The following is a 15,276-nucleotide window of genomic DNA, read 5'->3' as shown; positions in this document are numbered from 1 at the left end:
ATGGGGCAGGAAGATTCAAGGATAATCAAGGGAACATTTAAACATTTCCATGTTATATAGTATAAAAATATTTCTTCCCCCTTTGGATAATATGGATAGGTACATTTTCAAAACGAAAGCAAGAGCAGGAAGTGATACGGAGGACAATCCTAGATGAGTTTTCCAATGTATTTCTTTTCCATTAAAAAAACCTGGTGCAGCGCAAACAAATTTTTAAGTTTGGCTCAGAGGGGGGGAAAGTTTGAGGACCACTGATCTAGGTTTTTTTTTTGGTAGAGCACAATCTGAACAGGAGGCAATGCAATGCGACTAATTTCTCCACTCTGCAAGGCCCATGTTGCATATTTTGCAAATAGCTGGGGATGTTTTGGGAACAGCTGAAGAATATTCAGAACCTGGCATTTTGGGGAAGACTTACAGAAAGGGGCTAGGAGCAGCACCGGGTGGTATTCTGGCTCTATCCAGGTTCAAGTAAATATGGCTGTGTTCCTTTGACTGTGGAGGCAGTCCTAGCTTAAGAAATTTGGTTGATTCACCTATTTACACCTTCAGTCTGTGTGGAAGAAGTCCTGACGTTGCAGCATGGTCATTTCAAGAGCTGCTTGTCCCCCGCAGCAGGGCAATCCTGGAGTCGGAGGCATCTCTCCCAATTTTTCCTATGGACGATTTTGTCCGTCGTCTTCTCTGTAAACCGCTTTGAGGGCTTTTGAATTTTATGAAATAAAAGTAGATAAAATCCCGCACGGGCGTGGTCTCATTTCCAGTTTTATCCTCTCCCACCCTCTTTGAGTCTCTGCCCCGCTCTGCCATCGCAAAGAACCCCAAGGCCATGGCGCGTCGGCCTTTTGCGCTTGATGGAAAGAAAAGTGGCGTGCGTTAGGAAGGAAGGAATTTTAAAAGGGGGTGGGTGGGGAGTAAACTGGGGATCGGGGCTCCCCCCTCGGGTTGCTTCCCGGGTGGGGATGGCGAGTAGGGAGGTGGAAGGCAGTCGGAGAAAGCGGGCTTTCTGTAGCCCAAGATGGCGCAAGAATTGGTCCAGCTGCTCTGCGTTCCGGAAGGGTCTCCCGCCAGCCCGGACTCCTGGGTCCTGCGGGGCGAGGGCGCTTTCCAAGGCGCGTGCCCGCCCGAGGGCTCCGCTGTTTCTCCTGAGTCTCCTCCGGCGGCAGGTGGCGGCGCTGCGCCAGGCAGGCAGGCGGCGCGCTCTCGCTGCCTTCCCGTCTCTCGTCGCTTCCCGGATGCCACCCAGGAAGCGGTCTCGATCGGGGCAGGGCGAGCGCGCCTGGACGCGCGGGGCTTCCGGGGAGCCGGAGATCCAGCGGCCTGGAGAAGCGGAGAGGTTCCGGGGCTCGCCGTGCGCCTCCAACCCTCGGAGAGGAAGGAGGCCTCCGGGGTCGCCGGTCGGTAAGGGGCGCGCAGGGCGGGCGGTGCACTCGGCCGCCTTGGAGAGGCCTGGGAGGTTGATGGAAGCGCGGGGGTTCCCTTTTGGGTGCGCGAGCGAGCCGGCTCTGAGCATGTGCAGAGTGCCTCCCACGGGCGAGGCCCTTGGGTGGATGGAGCGGTGAGGTGGAGATGAGGAATGCGGGGTGTGAGCAGCAAGGTGCGTCGGGTTTCGGGGTGCGCCTCTGGGGCGTCCTGCGCCAAGCCTCACTGCTGCATTTGAAGCGCCGATCCCAGCTGCGGGGAGGCGGAGAGGGCCCGGCGCTCTGCACACGCCCAGAGGCCCACAGGTAAGCTGACTCCCCCAGCCTCACTCAGGTACCCTAAAGAAAGGAGTTAGAGCCTGTGTGGTATGGAGGTTAAAGTTTCGGGTTAGCACCTGGGAGGAGCCAGGGTTCGAATCCCCCACTTGGCCATGAAGCTCCCTGGAAGATTTTGAGTGCCAGTCGCCGCCTCGCAAGCTCACAGGGTCGTTGTGGGGATTAAATGAGTGGTAGAACCCTGTTTGCTGCCTTGTGGTCCTTGGAAGAAAAGGTGGCAAATAATTGTCTTTCTCCTCTTCTGATTATATCTAAGGCAGCACCTGAGTTCATTGATTCTCTCCTGTGTTATTTGCCTTTCCCAGCAGACCTAGAAAGCAACCTCTTGTGAAGGAAAAAGGGGGTGAAAATCTAAGAAATAAGTGGCAGAAAGGTGGTCTATAAATGGAGTATTGGGGGGGAACAATTCCACCTGTTGCTGTCTCTTTGTTCCCAAACTGTGGTCTTCCTTCTGGCCTGCTCAGGTGCTCCACGCGAAGGAAAGGGAACCCCCCCCCCCGCACCTGCCTGCTTCCAACACTTGGTTAATGGATGAGCCGAGCAGGGCAAGGAACCCCATTTGTAACCCTAAGCTCACCCCAAGATGGGATAGTCTGATGGGGAGTAGGGGGCCGCAATGGGCAGCAGAGGGAATTTCGTCTCTTTGTTGCATTTATGCTCCACCTTTCTTCTGAGATGTCGTACGTGGTTCTCCCCCTCCCATCATTTAATCCCACTACTTCTTCAGATGCACACTTCTTCAGATACTCTAGCCCAGGCATAGGCAAACTCCGGCCCTCCAGATGTTGTGAGACTACAATTCCCATCACCCTTGACCACCGGTCCTGTTACCTAGGGATGATGGGAATTGTAGTCCCAAAACATCTGGAGGGCCGGAGTTTGCCTATGCCTGCTCTAGCCTCACAGTTCTCAAATGTGGGTCCCCCAGCTGGTCTTGGACTACAACTCCCATCATCCCTAGCTGGCAGGACCAGTGGTCAGGGATGATGGGCATTGTAGTCCAACGTCATTTGAATACCCACCTACTATGCAATACTGTCTCTTTGGAGCAGGGAGGGGGCAGTGTTGAAATAAGCTTGAGCCAGAGAAGTTGGTGGAGGAGAAGCGAATTGTGGGGCAGGAGAGAGGGAGAGGCGAGCTTGTAGTTTGCATGTGTGAAGGGAAGCTGGACTCCAGTGAGGCGCAGCTGCGGGCCAAGGCAGCAACAGCACCCTCCTGCCAGCTGCTTGGCATGCTCCTGATGGGAGCTGGACTCCAACGTTGTAACAAAACCCTGCAGGATCGAGCCCGTGGCCCATTTAGTCCAGCATCCTGTTTTCACTGTGGCAGTGCTGGATTAAACCCTGTGGAGGCCCCATGGCAGTTAAAATCTCCGGGGAGGGGGCCTTGCAAATCATTTCCTGATACGTTTTTGATTTAACCAGCCAACCCTTCCATAGGCCGGGGCCTGTTCTGCCTACTGTATTTGGTAATCTGGCACTGTGCAGTGGCCAACCAGACGCCCGCAGGAAATTTGCAAGCGGGACCCGAGTGCGAGATCAACTCACCCCTCCTGTGCTTTCCGGCAACCGGTATTCAGACATGTTGGCTGCCTCCAACCACGGAGGCATGCCTTTGTCCAGACCCTAGTCCTTTTTTTAAAGCCGCCCAAATCGGAAGCCATATTTGCTTCCTGCAGCAGTGAGTTCCACAGTTTAACTAGCACTTTGTTTCATCATCTGGCGGGCCCCTAGTTGCCCAGTTCTGGCCTAACTGGAACCCTGCCGGTTTCTGGGGTCTTTCTGCCGAGTTGCAACCAAAGCAGTTCTGTCCCTTGGGAAACAAGGTTGAAGTAAACTTCATCCTTGCAGCTTTTTGGGTGGGTGTTTTTCACAGTCCTCCTCTGTGTGGGGCAACCTGCCCCTCATTCCCCTCTGGGCCTGGTGGGTGGTGGTGTTTTGGTTATGGAGACAAGGATCCACTTAGATCACACACACACACACCTTAAAATAGCCATGCTGGCTTCCAAGTTTATTTCTGTGCATGATTCAAGGTGTTGAAAAACCCCAAATAGCTGAAAGGCCGCCTCCTTACCTACAGATCCTTTTGGGGGCTGAGATGGGCAGAGGGGGGCCCTCTTGGTAGTTTCTCTGCCCTCTGAGGCTTATGGGGTGGCCCAGTGGGAGAGGGCCTTCTCTGTGGTGGCCCCTAAGCTGTGGGACTCCCTCCCCACAGAGATGCACCTGGCACCTTCATTGCACAGCTTCCAGAGGATGCGGAAAGCGCACCTTTTTACCCTGGCTTTTCCACCACCAAGGTACCCCGAGACCTTATGGTGGAGGTCAGTCAATCAAATCTATCAATCAATAAGGGTCCTAGCTGATTTAATGTGGCACCGATGACCTGATGACCGAAATTCCCCAGGCACATATCGCTACTGGCACAGGTTCAGTTCCAACTATGTGGAGGTTTCTCCACAATTACAAAACCTCTGCCCTTAGTCCATAGCTAATGCCATTTCCAGTTCCACTGCATGTTTCTCCTTCTTGCTTATTGAGAGACGTGAACTGTTTTAAGAGTGAGCAACAGTCGAGCAATGTAGTTGAGAGCACAGCATCATAGGATCGTAGTGTTGGAAGGGATCTCTGGGGGTCATCTAGTCCAACCCCCTGGCAAATAGACATTTGTGGTGTTGTGGCGACTGTAACCTAGGGTTAAGGAGCCATTTGTTGCCTAGCTTATGTTACCCTAGTTTCTAATACGGGCTCTCTCTTCCCTTGCCCAGGTCGCACTTCCCACGCCGACGACGCCACCATGTGCTTCCGCTTCCATGTCTACCTCTCTGTGCGCCTGCAAGATGCTCCGCCCCTCTAGCTCCTCCCCCCGTGGGGCCATGTCGCAGGAGGGCGGCGCCCGGCCAAAAGCCAAGCAAGATGCAGGTCCCGGCGCCCGTCCCGGCGGCCGCTGGAGAGCCCGAGCGAGCCGATCCGTGGAGAGGCAGAGCCTTTCGCCGCTGGAAGCGGAAGCAGACGGAGGAGGCTTCTCGGGGTCCCCGGAGCCCGTCGGCAAAGGGGTGGGCCGTTCCTTGCGCCAGAAGCTGCAGGCAGCCGTGGGGCAGTGCTTCCCTCTCAAGAGCGCCTCCCGCTCACCGGACCTCTCCGTGCAGCGCAAGATCCACCTGCGGGAGCTGATGCTCGACACCTGCCCCTTCCCTCCTGGCTCGGAGCTGGCGCGCACCTGGAACCTCATCAAACAGCACACGGCGCCCGTCTCTGATCACGAGGCCCTGGCCGCACCGCGCTCTGACGACGAGGATGACCGCCTGCGGGAGCGCCGGCGCATCAGCATCGAGCAGGGCGTCGAGCCACCCCCGGATGCCCTGATCCACACCTTCGAGGTGACGGCGCAGGTCAACAACCCCCTCTACAAACTGGGGCCGAAGCTGGCACATGGCATGAGCGAGCTTGCCGGCGCTGGATGGGCGGCGCTGGCGGCTACGGACGAGGAGGAGGAGGAGGAGGAAGAGGAGGAGGCCGCGGGCTCCTCTTCCTGTGCCGTGGGGCTGCCGCCTGATGTGCGCATCCACACCCAGATCGACTACATCCACTGCCTGGTTCCTGACTTGCTGCAGCTGACGCAGCTGCCCTGCTACTGGGGCGTGATGGACCGCTACGAAGCAGAGGCGCTGCTGGACGGGAAGCCCGAGGGGACGTTCCTGCTGCGCGACTCGGCGCAGGAGGACTACCTGTTCTCGGTGAGCTTCCGCCGCTACGGCCGCTCCCTGCATGCCCGCATCGAGCAGTGGAACCACAACTTCAGCTTTGACGTGCACGACCCCAGCGTCTTCCATGCGCCCACCGTGACAGGGCTCCTCGAGCACTACAAGGACCCCAGCGTGTGCATGTTCTTCGAGCCGCTGCTCTCCGTCCCCGTCAACCGGACCTTCCCCTTTGGGCTGCAGCACCTCTGCCGCGCCGTCGTCACCTGCTGCACCACCTACGACGGCATCGGCCGCCTGCCCATCCCCAGCACCCTCAAGGCGTATCTCAAGGAGTACCACTACAAGCAGAGGGTTCGCGTCCGGAGGCTGGACGCCTGGTGGAGCTGACCGGGGAGCCTGTGGCTCCCATCTCCAGCTGGTTAGCTCTCTCCCGCCACTGCCTATTTTACTCCGATACTTCTGTCCCCTCGGCCCCCTAGGAGACATTCTAATCCATCCCGCTGCAGGGTTTCAAACGTGGGCGCTTTCCTCCGCGAACCAGGTTTCATTCCTGCTGCCGAATTGCGTGGCTCGCTTTCGAGAGACGGTCTGGGAACCTACGGGGAGGACTTGCGTCTGCAGAAGAGGAGTGAAGAAGCAGGACTTTGGTGGCGCCGCTGCCAACAGCTAGGAAGGGACCTTGGAAGCAGCCTTATAGAGTCTACACTGACTGGCAGCAATGGCTGGCTGGGGTTTCGGGCAGGGGACGCTCTGAGCTGGACATAAAGGTGCCGTTTGGGATTGAACCTTCTGCAGGCAAAGCAGGTGTTCTGCCAGCTGGAGGACCCCTGCCTCCCCGCCCCCCAGCCTGTTCTGACCCAAGTACCCACCCACCCTGCCCCGTTTGGGTGCTGCTTTGGCACTGGCCAGAGGTCAGTCCCTTTGCCATTTCCTACTCCACCAAGTGTTTATGTGTCTGTCAAGTGCATTAACCAGGTTCTGGGTGCAACCTTTGCCTTTCGAGAAACTTCCAGTCACACGCAGTGCCCACACCTCCTCTTTCCCCAGGAAGGAGATACTTCAGCTGCGGTTCCTGTACCGCTGCGGGTTGGGCTAGATAATGACCCTTGGCGGTCCCTTCCAGATCTACGGTTCTGTGACCCAGTTGTCTTACGCACACTCTTATTCCTGAGCTCACACCACTGCCGAATGGGAACTGGGTGGGGTGGGGCGGGGCTGGTCAGTGACCAACCATTGTAGGTGGCTGGGGATAAAAAAGCACAAAACTTTAAACAAGAGTTGCTTCTTCCAAGACAGGCTTTGGAACAAATTTCACACAGGAGGGGAATGGACCGAGACTCTCTTATTTGGCAAGAGTCCTCCTCTCGACTTGTCTTTAATCCATCCCCACAGGCCTGAATCCTGCGCTGCTGCCTTTGCTCCTGATGCAAGGGTGGCAGGGAGGCTGAGGAACTCTGAGGCAGGATGGCAAAGGCTTCCTAACTGCGAGCTGCTCTCAGAGCCAAAGGAGCAGCTTTTGGCAAATCCAGCCAGTTTGCCACTGGACTTTCCTCCTGCCAATGTGGATCAGCTGAGTGGCGATGCTTTTAGAAAAATGAACTGCCGAGGTGGTAGTTTTTGAGTGGAGGGGCAGGTTGAATGAAATCTAGGTCTTGCACTCCCCTCTACTGCCAGAAAAGGACTGCTGCTGCCTTCTGTCTCACTGTGTGTGTGTGTCTTATTAAACAGCTTTCTTTTTTTGTCTACACCTGCTTGCAATTAACTCTTCCCTAGCATCGCATCCTGGGAACAGTGCAGGGAGGGAGATGTGGGTGGTTCAGATCCCTGGATCTCAAGGAAGTGTATGCACTCAGAAAACACAGAGCCGGTGCTTGTTAGTGCACAATGTAAGAGCCTGCCGGAACAGGTCAGCGGCCCATCCAGTTTGGCATCCTGGAGGCAGAGCAGAGCCATCCTGGCTAGTAGCCACCGATGACCCTCTCCATGAATTTGTCCAATTCTCATATAGAGTCGTTCAAGTTGGTGCCCATCACTGCGGGAGGGAGTTCCATAGACTGCGCCAAAGCTGGGACATAGCACCTTGCAGGGAAAAGGCACTTGAAATGGATGCTGGAACCAACACGCACCCGGCTCTGCATCTGCAACTAATCCAGAATGCGGCAGCTAGACTGGTGACTGGGAGCGACCGCCGAGACCACATAACACCGGTCTTGAAAGATCTACATTGGCTCCCAGTAAGTTTCCGAGCACAGTTCAAAGTGTTGGTGCTGACCTTTAAAGCCCTAAATGGCCTCGGTCCAGTATACCTGAAGAAGCGTCTCCACCCCCATTGTTCTGCCCGGACACTGAGGTCCAGTACCGAGGGCCCTCTGACGGTTCCCTCGTTGCGAGAAGCCAAGTTGCAGGGAACCAGGCAGAGGGCCTTCTCGGTGATGTCGCCTGTCCTGTGGAACGCCCTCCCATCAGATGTCAACGAGAAAAGCAGCTACCAGATTTTTAGGACATCTGAAGGCAGCCCTGTTTAGGGAGGATTTTAATATTTAATTGTTTTAGTTCATTTTTCTGTTGTAAGCCACCCAATGGCTGGGGAAACCCAGCCAGATGGGCAGGGTATAAATAATAAATTATTATTATTATTATTATTATTATTATCATCATCATCATCTATTTTAGACACTACCAACCCCAAGAGTCCCCACCAGCTGCAGTCCTAAACATCTGGGTGGGGGCAGCAGCCGGCAGAGGGACACGGAAGGGAATTGGTTGAGGGGCTTACAAAGGGGCGCTGGGGTGGCAAACGGGAGCATGCCCGACGACACAGTGGCTGCCGGAGCTGCCTTTGGAGCAATGCCGGGAGGTGGAGGGCAGGCTTGGTGCGCAGAGTTTGGCGCATGGGCTCTTGCGCTTGCTTTACACTGAGTCAGAGCCTTGGCCCGGCCAGCTCAGTGCTGTCTACCCTGAGCGGCAGTAGGATTTCATGCCGGGAGTCTCTTGTCGACTCTTAACCGGAGGCGCTGTCATGGACTGAATCTGGAGCCTTCTGCAAGCTGGTCCAATGCTCCGCCGCTGAGCTGCGGCCCTCCTGCTCCATGAGTCTGTGGCAGGCTCATTCCTATGAAAAGACCTCGCCGGGCAAGCAAGCATTGGAGGGCACCGTGAAGTCACAGGGGGAGGATGAGAAGAGTTGGGTTACCGTGGGGCTCTGAAGCAGCACCCGGCCCGGAGGAAGCTCAGAAGCTGCCAGGCTCATGGCTGCCATAGGTGAATCAAATGCGCATCCAAGTACCCTTTGCCCAAGCGTTGCAGGCGAGGATGGCGAGCCTGGAGAAGGCTGAGAGCGGGTGTGAGAGCCACCTCCAAACATCTGAAGGGTTGTCAAATGGAGCAAGCTTAGGGTAGAACCAGGGTTGGAAGGGACCATGAGGGCCATCCAGTCCAACCCCCTGCAATGATGGAATCTCTGCCTAGCATGGGGCTTGAACCCACAACCCTGAGATTATGATTCTCACGCTCTGCTGACAGAGCTGTTTTGTCCCTGTCTGCTCCCGAGGGGAGGACCCGTACCAGTGGATTCAAGTGTCAAGGAAGGAGATTCCAACCAGGTAACAGTGGAGCGCACTTCTTCAGAAGGTGGACTCTCCTCCTTTGGAGGTTTTTTAAGCAGAGGCTGGATTATTTGATTCCTGCATTGCAGCGGGTAAGCTGGATGACTCTAGGGGCCCCTTCCATCTCTGCAGTTGTGTGATTGGTGTTTTGTGCCTGATCCCACTAAGACACCCACTAGATTTGAGGACGCTTTGCCCCTCCACCCCCAACAACCGAACAAGAAGGTTCATTGGAACAGCATTTGCTGCTCAAACCAAGAGAAATTCTGGAGTACGGAAGGAAACGCCAAGAGTCCCTTCGACTGGGTTTTGACCCTTTGTGAGGAGGCATGGCTGCCAAAAACCAAGGGGGGAAATCCAGCCAGTTCACTCAAGTCCGTCTTCCTTCTGGAGCATAGGTAGTCAAACTAAGGCCCAGGGGCCGGATCCAGCCCAATTGCCTTCTAAATCCAGCCTGCAGACGGTCCAGGAATCTGTGTGTTTTAATTGAGTAGAATGTGTCCTTTTATTTAAAATGCATCTTTGGGTTATTTGCAGGGCATAGGAATTCATTCATTATTATCCCCCCCCCCCCAAATATAGTCTGGTCCCTCACAAGGTCTGAGGGACAGTGGACCGGCCCCCTGCTGAAAAAGTTTGCTGACCCCTGTTCTAGGGTGCACAACCCAGCAGGAAGACATCCCAATTTACAGGGGGTTGGAGGTCCCATCCAATCCTACGATTCCCATGAGGTCCATTGACTATGAACAAATAGGAGTTGTGTGGATCAGGGCCGCAAGCCTTCAAGAGAGTTGCCTCTGGCTGTAAGTTCTCCCGAAGGTTCTCCCGAGGGGTCTTTAATGAGGAAGGGGTGTTTGCCTGCGTAGACCAGCACCTCCCGTCTCTTCCATGGGTGCAAAATGGTGCTTGTGTCCCCCCCCCCATGAACTCAACTCTAAGGGTTTTAACCCTTCACCCCCCCCCAGTTGGTGAAAAAGGCTTTGATAGTCCTGCTACCCATAAGAAGACATTCAGGAGCCCACCCCTCCCTCCCCATGTCGACCTGTCAACCCGCCACCCTCCCCACAAAAAACCCAAACCCAAGCCAAAATAAAAAACCCAAACGTTTTAAAAGAAATTAATACAAAATAAGCACAGCTTTATCATAGAGGTTAATAAAAAAGGGCTAATACTTAAATTCTGTATGCCTTTTACAAAGCAAAAAACTGGAAGAAGGGAAAAAAGCGGTAAAGGAGTCCAACAAAGCAATCTAAAGTCAGAATTTGGATTTTTTTTTTTGTAAAACATTTTGTGGTTTTTTTTTTTAAATAACGTATTCATGGTTACCAGCCATAGTCATAACAAAAGTTATTCATAATAAAATGTATCTAAAATAACATTTCTATCTGAAACAGGAACCTTGTCTCTCTAATTTTTTTTTGTTTTTTTTTAAAGAAATAATTCTCTCAGGTCTGCTCTTCTGGGTTTTTCTGTATGCTACTGTTCGGGATACTTTTGGGGGGGGAGGGAAAGGCCTTTTTTCAATATTTAAAACAGTTCTTGGAGGGCGAGAGAGGGGAGAGGAAGAGGAGAACGATGAAAGGTCCTCTGTACCTAAGAGCCTGCCAAGGTCAGCTTTTGGGGAACGGGGAAAAGGGTTGGGTTGGGTTTTTTGCCCATCATGCGAAAAACAGTGGCTGGGGAAGAAAGGCACACTCACACACCCAACTCGCATGCACACGCACAAACAAAGTCGGGGCGCAAGGGAAACTAGCAAGGCGACCCTCCCGCAACCCCCCCCCAACCTGACAAGCTGCCTTGGGCACCCTGCACCTTGGAAGAACCCCCCCCCCTCCCGCTCAGCGCCAAAAGTGAAAACGCTTAGGATGTCTGTTTCACCCTCCACCTGCACAGAAAGGTCTCGCCCGGGCCTCCCATTAGTCGTTTTCTTATTTTTAAAAAAGAACAGCCAGTGTCTCAGCGCCTCTGAGGGCATCAGAGACGCGGCGAAAATCACGCCCACCCCCACCCCCGTTCCGCAGCCGTTCCGATGCAGAACGCTGACCCAAAGGGCTGGTGGCAGGAGGTTTGGAAGTCCAGAGGGTCCCGACACAGCCGTTTGCCCGCCTGTAGTGTTTGTGTAAATGCCAGCACAGAGAAACCCTCCACCCGCCTGGAGTTAAAATGGAGAAGCCTTCTGGTCCCGTTTGGATTCCTGCCCGGAAGGTCTTTCTGCTCCCCAACCCTGTCGGAGGGGGGTGGCGGGGATCTCTTGGATCCCTCAGCTGCTGCCGCCAATTGCCTCCCAGGTCGGGGGGAGGATGGAGGATCTCTGCTTGGCTCCTGCAAATTCATTAGCACCGTGAACCCAACTGCCTGCACCCAGGAGTGCCACCAGTCACTTGTAAGCACCAGAAAACCGCCGCAGAACCTGGGGCGGTGGTCCCCCCATTGGTGTCAGGGACCCACCATGGCTTTTGCTGTGACCCACTCAATCTCCCCCCCACACACACATACACCCGACTCAGGGAAGACAGACAGACAACTGTGCACCCCCAAACCATTGAAGAACGTTAGGAAAATTAACGGCCGAGCTTGCGAGACCCGCCAACAGAACTGCTCCTTCTCCACCTCCTCCTCCTCTTCCACCAGCCTTCTGACCTTCTCCCGCCTTGCAATTATCGGAGGGAGATGAGAAAATTCACCTTGCATCGGACACAAGGAACCCATAGCAGCTGAACCGAGAAAAGAACTTTGATCCTAAACCACGAAACTGCCGACTGATCCCCCAAACCCATTTGAACTGCTTCAACACAACTAGGTCTGGCTCCCAGCTCCCCAACCAACCAACCAACGCTCTGCACACCCAAGAGAAGGCGGCCGAAGGAGTTCAAAACCCCAGTGCCCAAAGGGCCACAGCACTCTCAATCTAGGGGTGGTGATGAGGCGGGTGGGTGGCCCAGACGTCTCTCCTCAACTGCCACCTGCTACTCCTGCCCAGTTCCCCAAAGACCGTCTTCCCCAACCAAGTGCGCCCCTCGACCCGTTTCGGATGACAACTCGCATCGGCCGGGGGGAAAACGCGCCGAGAGAGGGCACTTGGGTCCGGGGAAGGCCGCCCTAAGAGGTAGCATACGGACATCGTTTCAATTATATATCTATATATATATTTATATGTATGTATGTATAAAAAGAACCAGGGACAGGCCTGCAAAGTTCATGCTGAGCACTCAGGTGTGGGGCTGTGCCAACCCCCGCTGCATCCTGCCCTTCTCCACCTGCTCTCGGTAAAGTGGGGGGAGTATTAGAGGCACTTAAAAAAATTGTGTCAGTCACCTGCAGCACCAATGCCTTCCCTCCCTCTCCACCAAGACTCTTCCACCTCCTCCTCCTCCTCCAATGCCAGGTACGGAAAGCTGTCGGCTGGGTTAGCTCAGACGGAAACCAGCTCGCCCAGGTAACCCCACGATGCCCCTCCCGTGTCCTGGCTGCTGATGGGGCAGGCATCAAAAACACCCCAAATCCAGATAGCGGGAGAGGACCAGTCTTTCCTGCTCATCATCACCTTGGCTGGTCTGTTTCAAGAAGAGGAGAGGAAGGAGGAGGAGGAGGAAGAAGGAGGAGGAGAGGCGGTCGGAGGGGGGTGGGGGAGATGAGGGAAAGAGAAAACGAGAAAAACCCCAAAGGGGAAGGGGGCGACATGACCCAAATTCAGCCTCCTCCGCCTCCTGCCAGTTAAACTTCTAGGAGCCTCCTGCCCACCTGCTCCCTTGTGCACATTGACGTATTAAAAACCAATAGCTGAAGTTATAATAATAATAAAAAGTAGGGGGAAAAAATATTAGAACACAATAAGACGGTGAGATTGTAGTGACAGCTTTTTCTCCCCCCCATCTCCCCTCCGGCGGCTGGGAACGGCTGGAGGTGGTTTTGTGGGGGAAGGGGTTCGCCCACCCCCACAGCAAACACACCCCTGGGAAATGAGGGGCTTATAACAAAAAACAAAAACAACAAGGAGTGAGGAAGGGGAAAAAAAATAAACAGCCACCCTAAAGCTTCTCAGGAACATCAGCAGATGCAGCTTCTTTCAAATGGTGGAAGTCTTGTCGGTGCCATCTGCAGAGAGAGCAAGAGAGAGCGCAGAATTATAGCAGGTGGAGGAATAGATGGGAAAGTATGTTGGTTCCCAGTTTCCGAGCACAATTCAAAGTGCTGGTGCTGACCTTTAAAGCCCTAAACGGCCTTAGCCCAGTAGACCCGAAGGAGCGTCGCCACCCCATCGTCCAGCCTGGACACTGAGGTCCAGCTCCGAGGGCCTTCTGGCGGTTCCCTCACTGCGAGAAGTGAGGTTGCAGGGAACCAGGCAGAGGGCCTTCTCAGTGGTGGCACCTGCCTTGTGGAACACCCTCCCTTCAGGTGTCAAAGCAATAAGCAACTATTTTACTTTTAAAAGACATCTGAAGGCAGCCCTGTTTAGGGAAGTTTTTCATGTTTAATGCTGTATTGTGTTTTTAATATTCGGTTGGGAGCCGCCCAGAGTGGCTGGGGAAACCCAGCCAGACGGGCGGGGTATAAATAATACATTATTATTATTTATTATTATTATGATTCTGGTGGTTCCCTCCCTGTGAGAAGTGAAGTTACAGGGAACCAGGCAGAGGGGCTTCTCGGTGGTGGCGCCCAGCCTGTGGAATGCCCTCCCATCAGATGTCAAGGAAATAAAAAACTATCTGACTTTTAGAAGGCATCTGGAGGCAGCCCTGTTTAGGGAAGATTTTTAATGTTTGAGGTTTTATTGTGCTTTTAATATTTCTAAAATATTTTAATATTTACCGTCTCAAACTATGTAAAAGGAAAGGCAAGAATCTGGATGTCACAAAAGCAGGAGTTGGTGTGGTGCAGCAGTTAGAGTACTGGACTGGAGCCTGGGAGACCAGCATTTGAATCCCGCCCCCCTTGGCCATGAAGCCCCCCTGGGTGACCTTAGGGGTCAGTTTCTGCCTCTCAGCCTAGCCTGCCCCGCAGGGTTGCTGTGGGGATTCAATGAGGTGTAAGCCGCCTTGAGCTCCCTGGAGAAAAAGGTGGGCTAGAAATGCAGTGAATAAATGAATTGAAGTAAAATAAGCCCCTCACCGCCCAGTGCGTGCTCCGTCATGCTGAGACACAGGGACTCCAGCGTAGGGTTGATCTCCAGGTCTGTTCCAGGGAGCTGGCAATCTGGAGGGGGGGGGGAACGCAGTCGCAGGTGGTCACTACCCATTCTGACCCAGGTTCACGGAATCAAAGAGTCGTAGAGTTGGAAGGGACCACGAGGGTCATCTAGCCCAAATCCCCTGCAGTGCAGGGATCTTTTGCACCCACAACCCTGTGATTAAGAGTCTTCACACTCGATCCCAACTGAGCTACCCAGTCTGGTTTGCTTGGTCAATGGAAAAGTCAGGGGACAGGGACAGTGCTCCCCTTCGTCTCCACAAAGGTTTAAGTCCTGCAGTGAGATCCCGCAGCAGCTGCTCTATGAGTTGCCAGTAGTTACACAGAAGCAAGGAAAAAGCAGTCTGCACGTGCCCAGTGGCACTCATTGCCTGCGTTCCAGCACTGTGCCTGTTTTGTTTGCGGCTAAATTTTTCTCAGAAGAAGCAATGGCTAAGCAAATGCCACCCTCCCCGCCACTGAAGCCAAGAAGCTGGCTGACTCACCCTGTGGGAACATGAGGATGGCCTGGGGGGATGTGTGGACGGGGAGCGAATGGGTCCGCTGGACAGAACTGCGACTCTGGCCCGGCATGCTGTTGCTGCCCCCAGGGTTGGCAAACCACAGGTTCTTGGAAGGGAAAAGAGAATTTGATTTAAACAGGGGGGCAAACCGGAGAAACAAAACAAAACACACACACGCATACACACACCAAAAACCACCCCTCCCAGTAGGTGAGTTACTACTACACGGAGCCGAGGGAGAGGGCTGAAGCCTGGCATGCCCCAAATAGTCTCACCTGCAGGTTTCTGTTTTGGGCGTCTGGCTGGTGACTGCGAGACCAGGGTGCTGACCCGGCTGGGAACTTCTTCTGCTCTTATGTGAAGCCGCTGTCTGCATGGAATCTGCAGCGATGCTAATATGGGGGCTGCTCTATCTCCTTCGTCTCCTTCAGCAACCTGGTGCCCTCTAGGTATCTGGGGCTACAGCTGCCGCCCGCGGGGCCACAGACAGGAAGGAGGCGAGTTGTAGTTCAAAATACCTG

General features: G+C 54.2%; 2 protein-coding genes across 5 annotated transcripts in view; one reads left to right on the top strand and one right to left on the bottom strand.

The window, feature by feature from the left end:
• The first annotated feature begins 160 nt into the window (after window positions 1-160).
• LOC118086104 (suppressor of cytokine signaling 5-like) lies at window positions 161-7,202 on the top strand. 3 transcript variants are annotated; one of them, XM_035117367.3, is made up of 2 exons: window positions 161-1,397; window positions 4,522-7,202. In XM_035117367.3, exons 1-2 carry the CDS (start codon window positions 855-857, stop codon window positions 5,842-5,844), a joined length of 1,866 nt encoding a protein of 621 aa, XP_034973258.2. In that variant the 5' UTR covers window positions 161-854; the 3' UTR covers window positions 5,845-7,202. The 3 variants fall into 3 exon arrangements, with proteins under 3 accessions (XP_034973258.2, XP_034973259.2, XP_034973260.2); XM_035117368.3 differs by having other exon boundaries at window positions 1,065-1,401; XM_035117369.3 differs by lacking the exon at window positions 161-1,397 and adding an exon at window positions 1,594-1,727.
• Window positions 7,203-10,179: 2,977 nt separating this feature from the next.
• SAMD4B (sterile alpha motif domain containing 4B) overlaps window positions 10,180-15,276 on the bottom strand; it is a 30,463-nt gene continuing 25,366 nt past the window's right edge. For both annotated transcript variants that reach the window (XM_035117370.3, XM_035117371.3), the window contains exons 11-13: window positions 14,738-14,861; window positions 14,175-14,258; window positions 10,180-13,157 (exon numbers count right to left, since the gene is read on the bottom strand). In XM_035117370.3, the coding sequence (XP_034973261.3) occupies window positions 13,129-13,157; window positions 14,175-14,258; window positions 14,738-14,861 (237 nt within the window). In that variant the 3' untranslated portion in view covers window positions 10,180-13,128. The remainder of the gene's footprint in view (window positions 13,158-14,174; window positions 14,259-14,737; window positions 14,862-15,276) is intronic.

This window comes from Zootoca vivipara, chromosome 6, assembly GCF_965207765.1.
Source record: "Zootoca vivipara chromosome 6, rZooViv2.hap1.1, whole genome shotgun sequence".
NCBI lineage: Eukaryota > Metazoa > Chordata > Lepidosauria > Squamata > Lacertidae > Zootoca > Zootoca vivipara.
This window is presented reverse-complemented; position numbering and strand designations above follow the sequence as displayed.

Bases quoted from the DNA above. Each gene is read 5' to 3' on its own strand.
- LOC118086104 (XM_035117367.3), top strand. From the start codon at position 855: ATGGAAAGAAAAGTGGCGTGCGTTAGGAAGGAAGGAATTTTAAAAGGG. The intron at 1,398-4,521 runs GTCGGTAAGGGG...TCCCTTGCCCAG, and splicing joins GGAGGCCTCCGGGGTCGCCG to GTCGCACTTCCCACGCCGAC.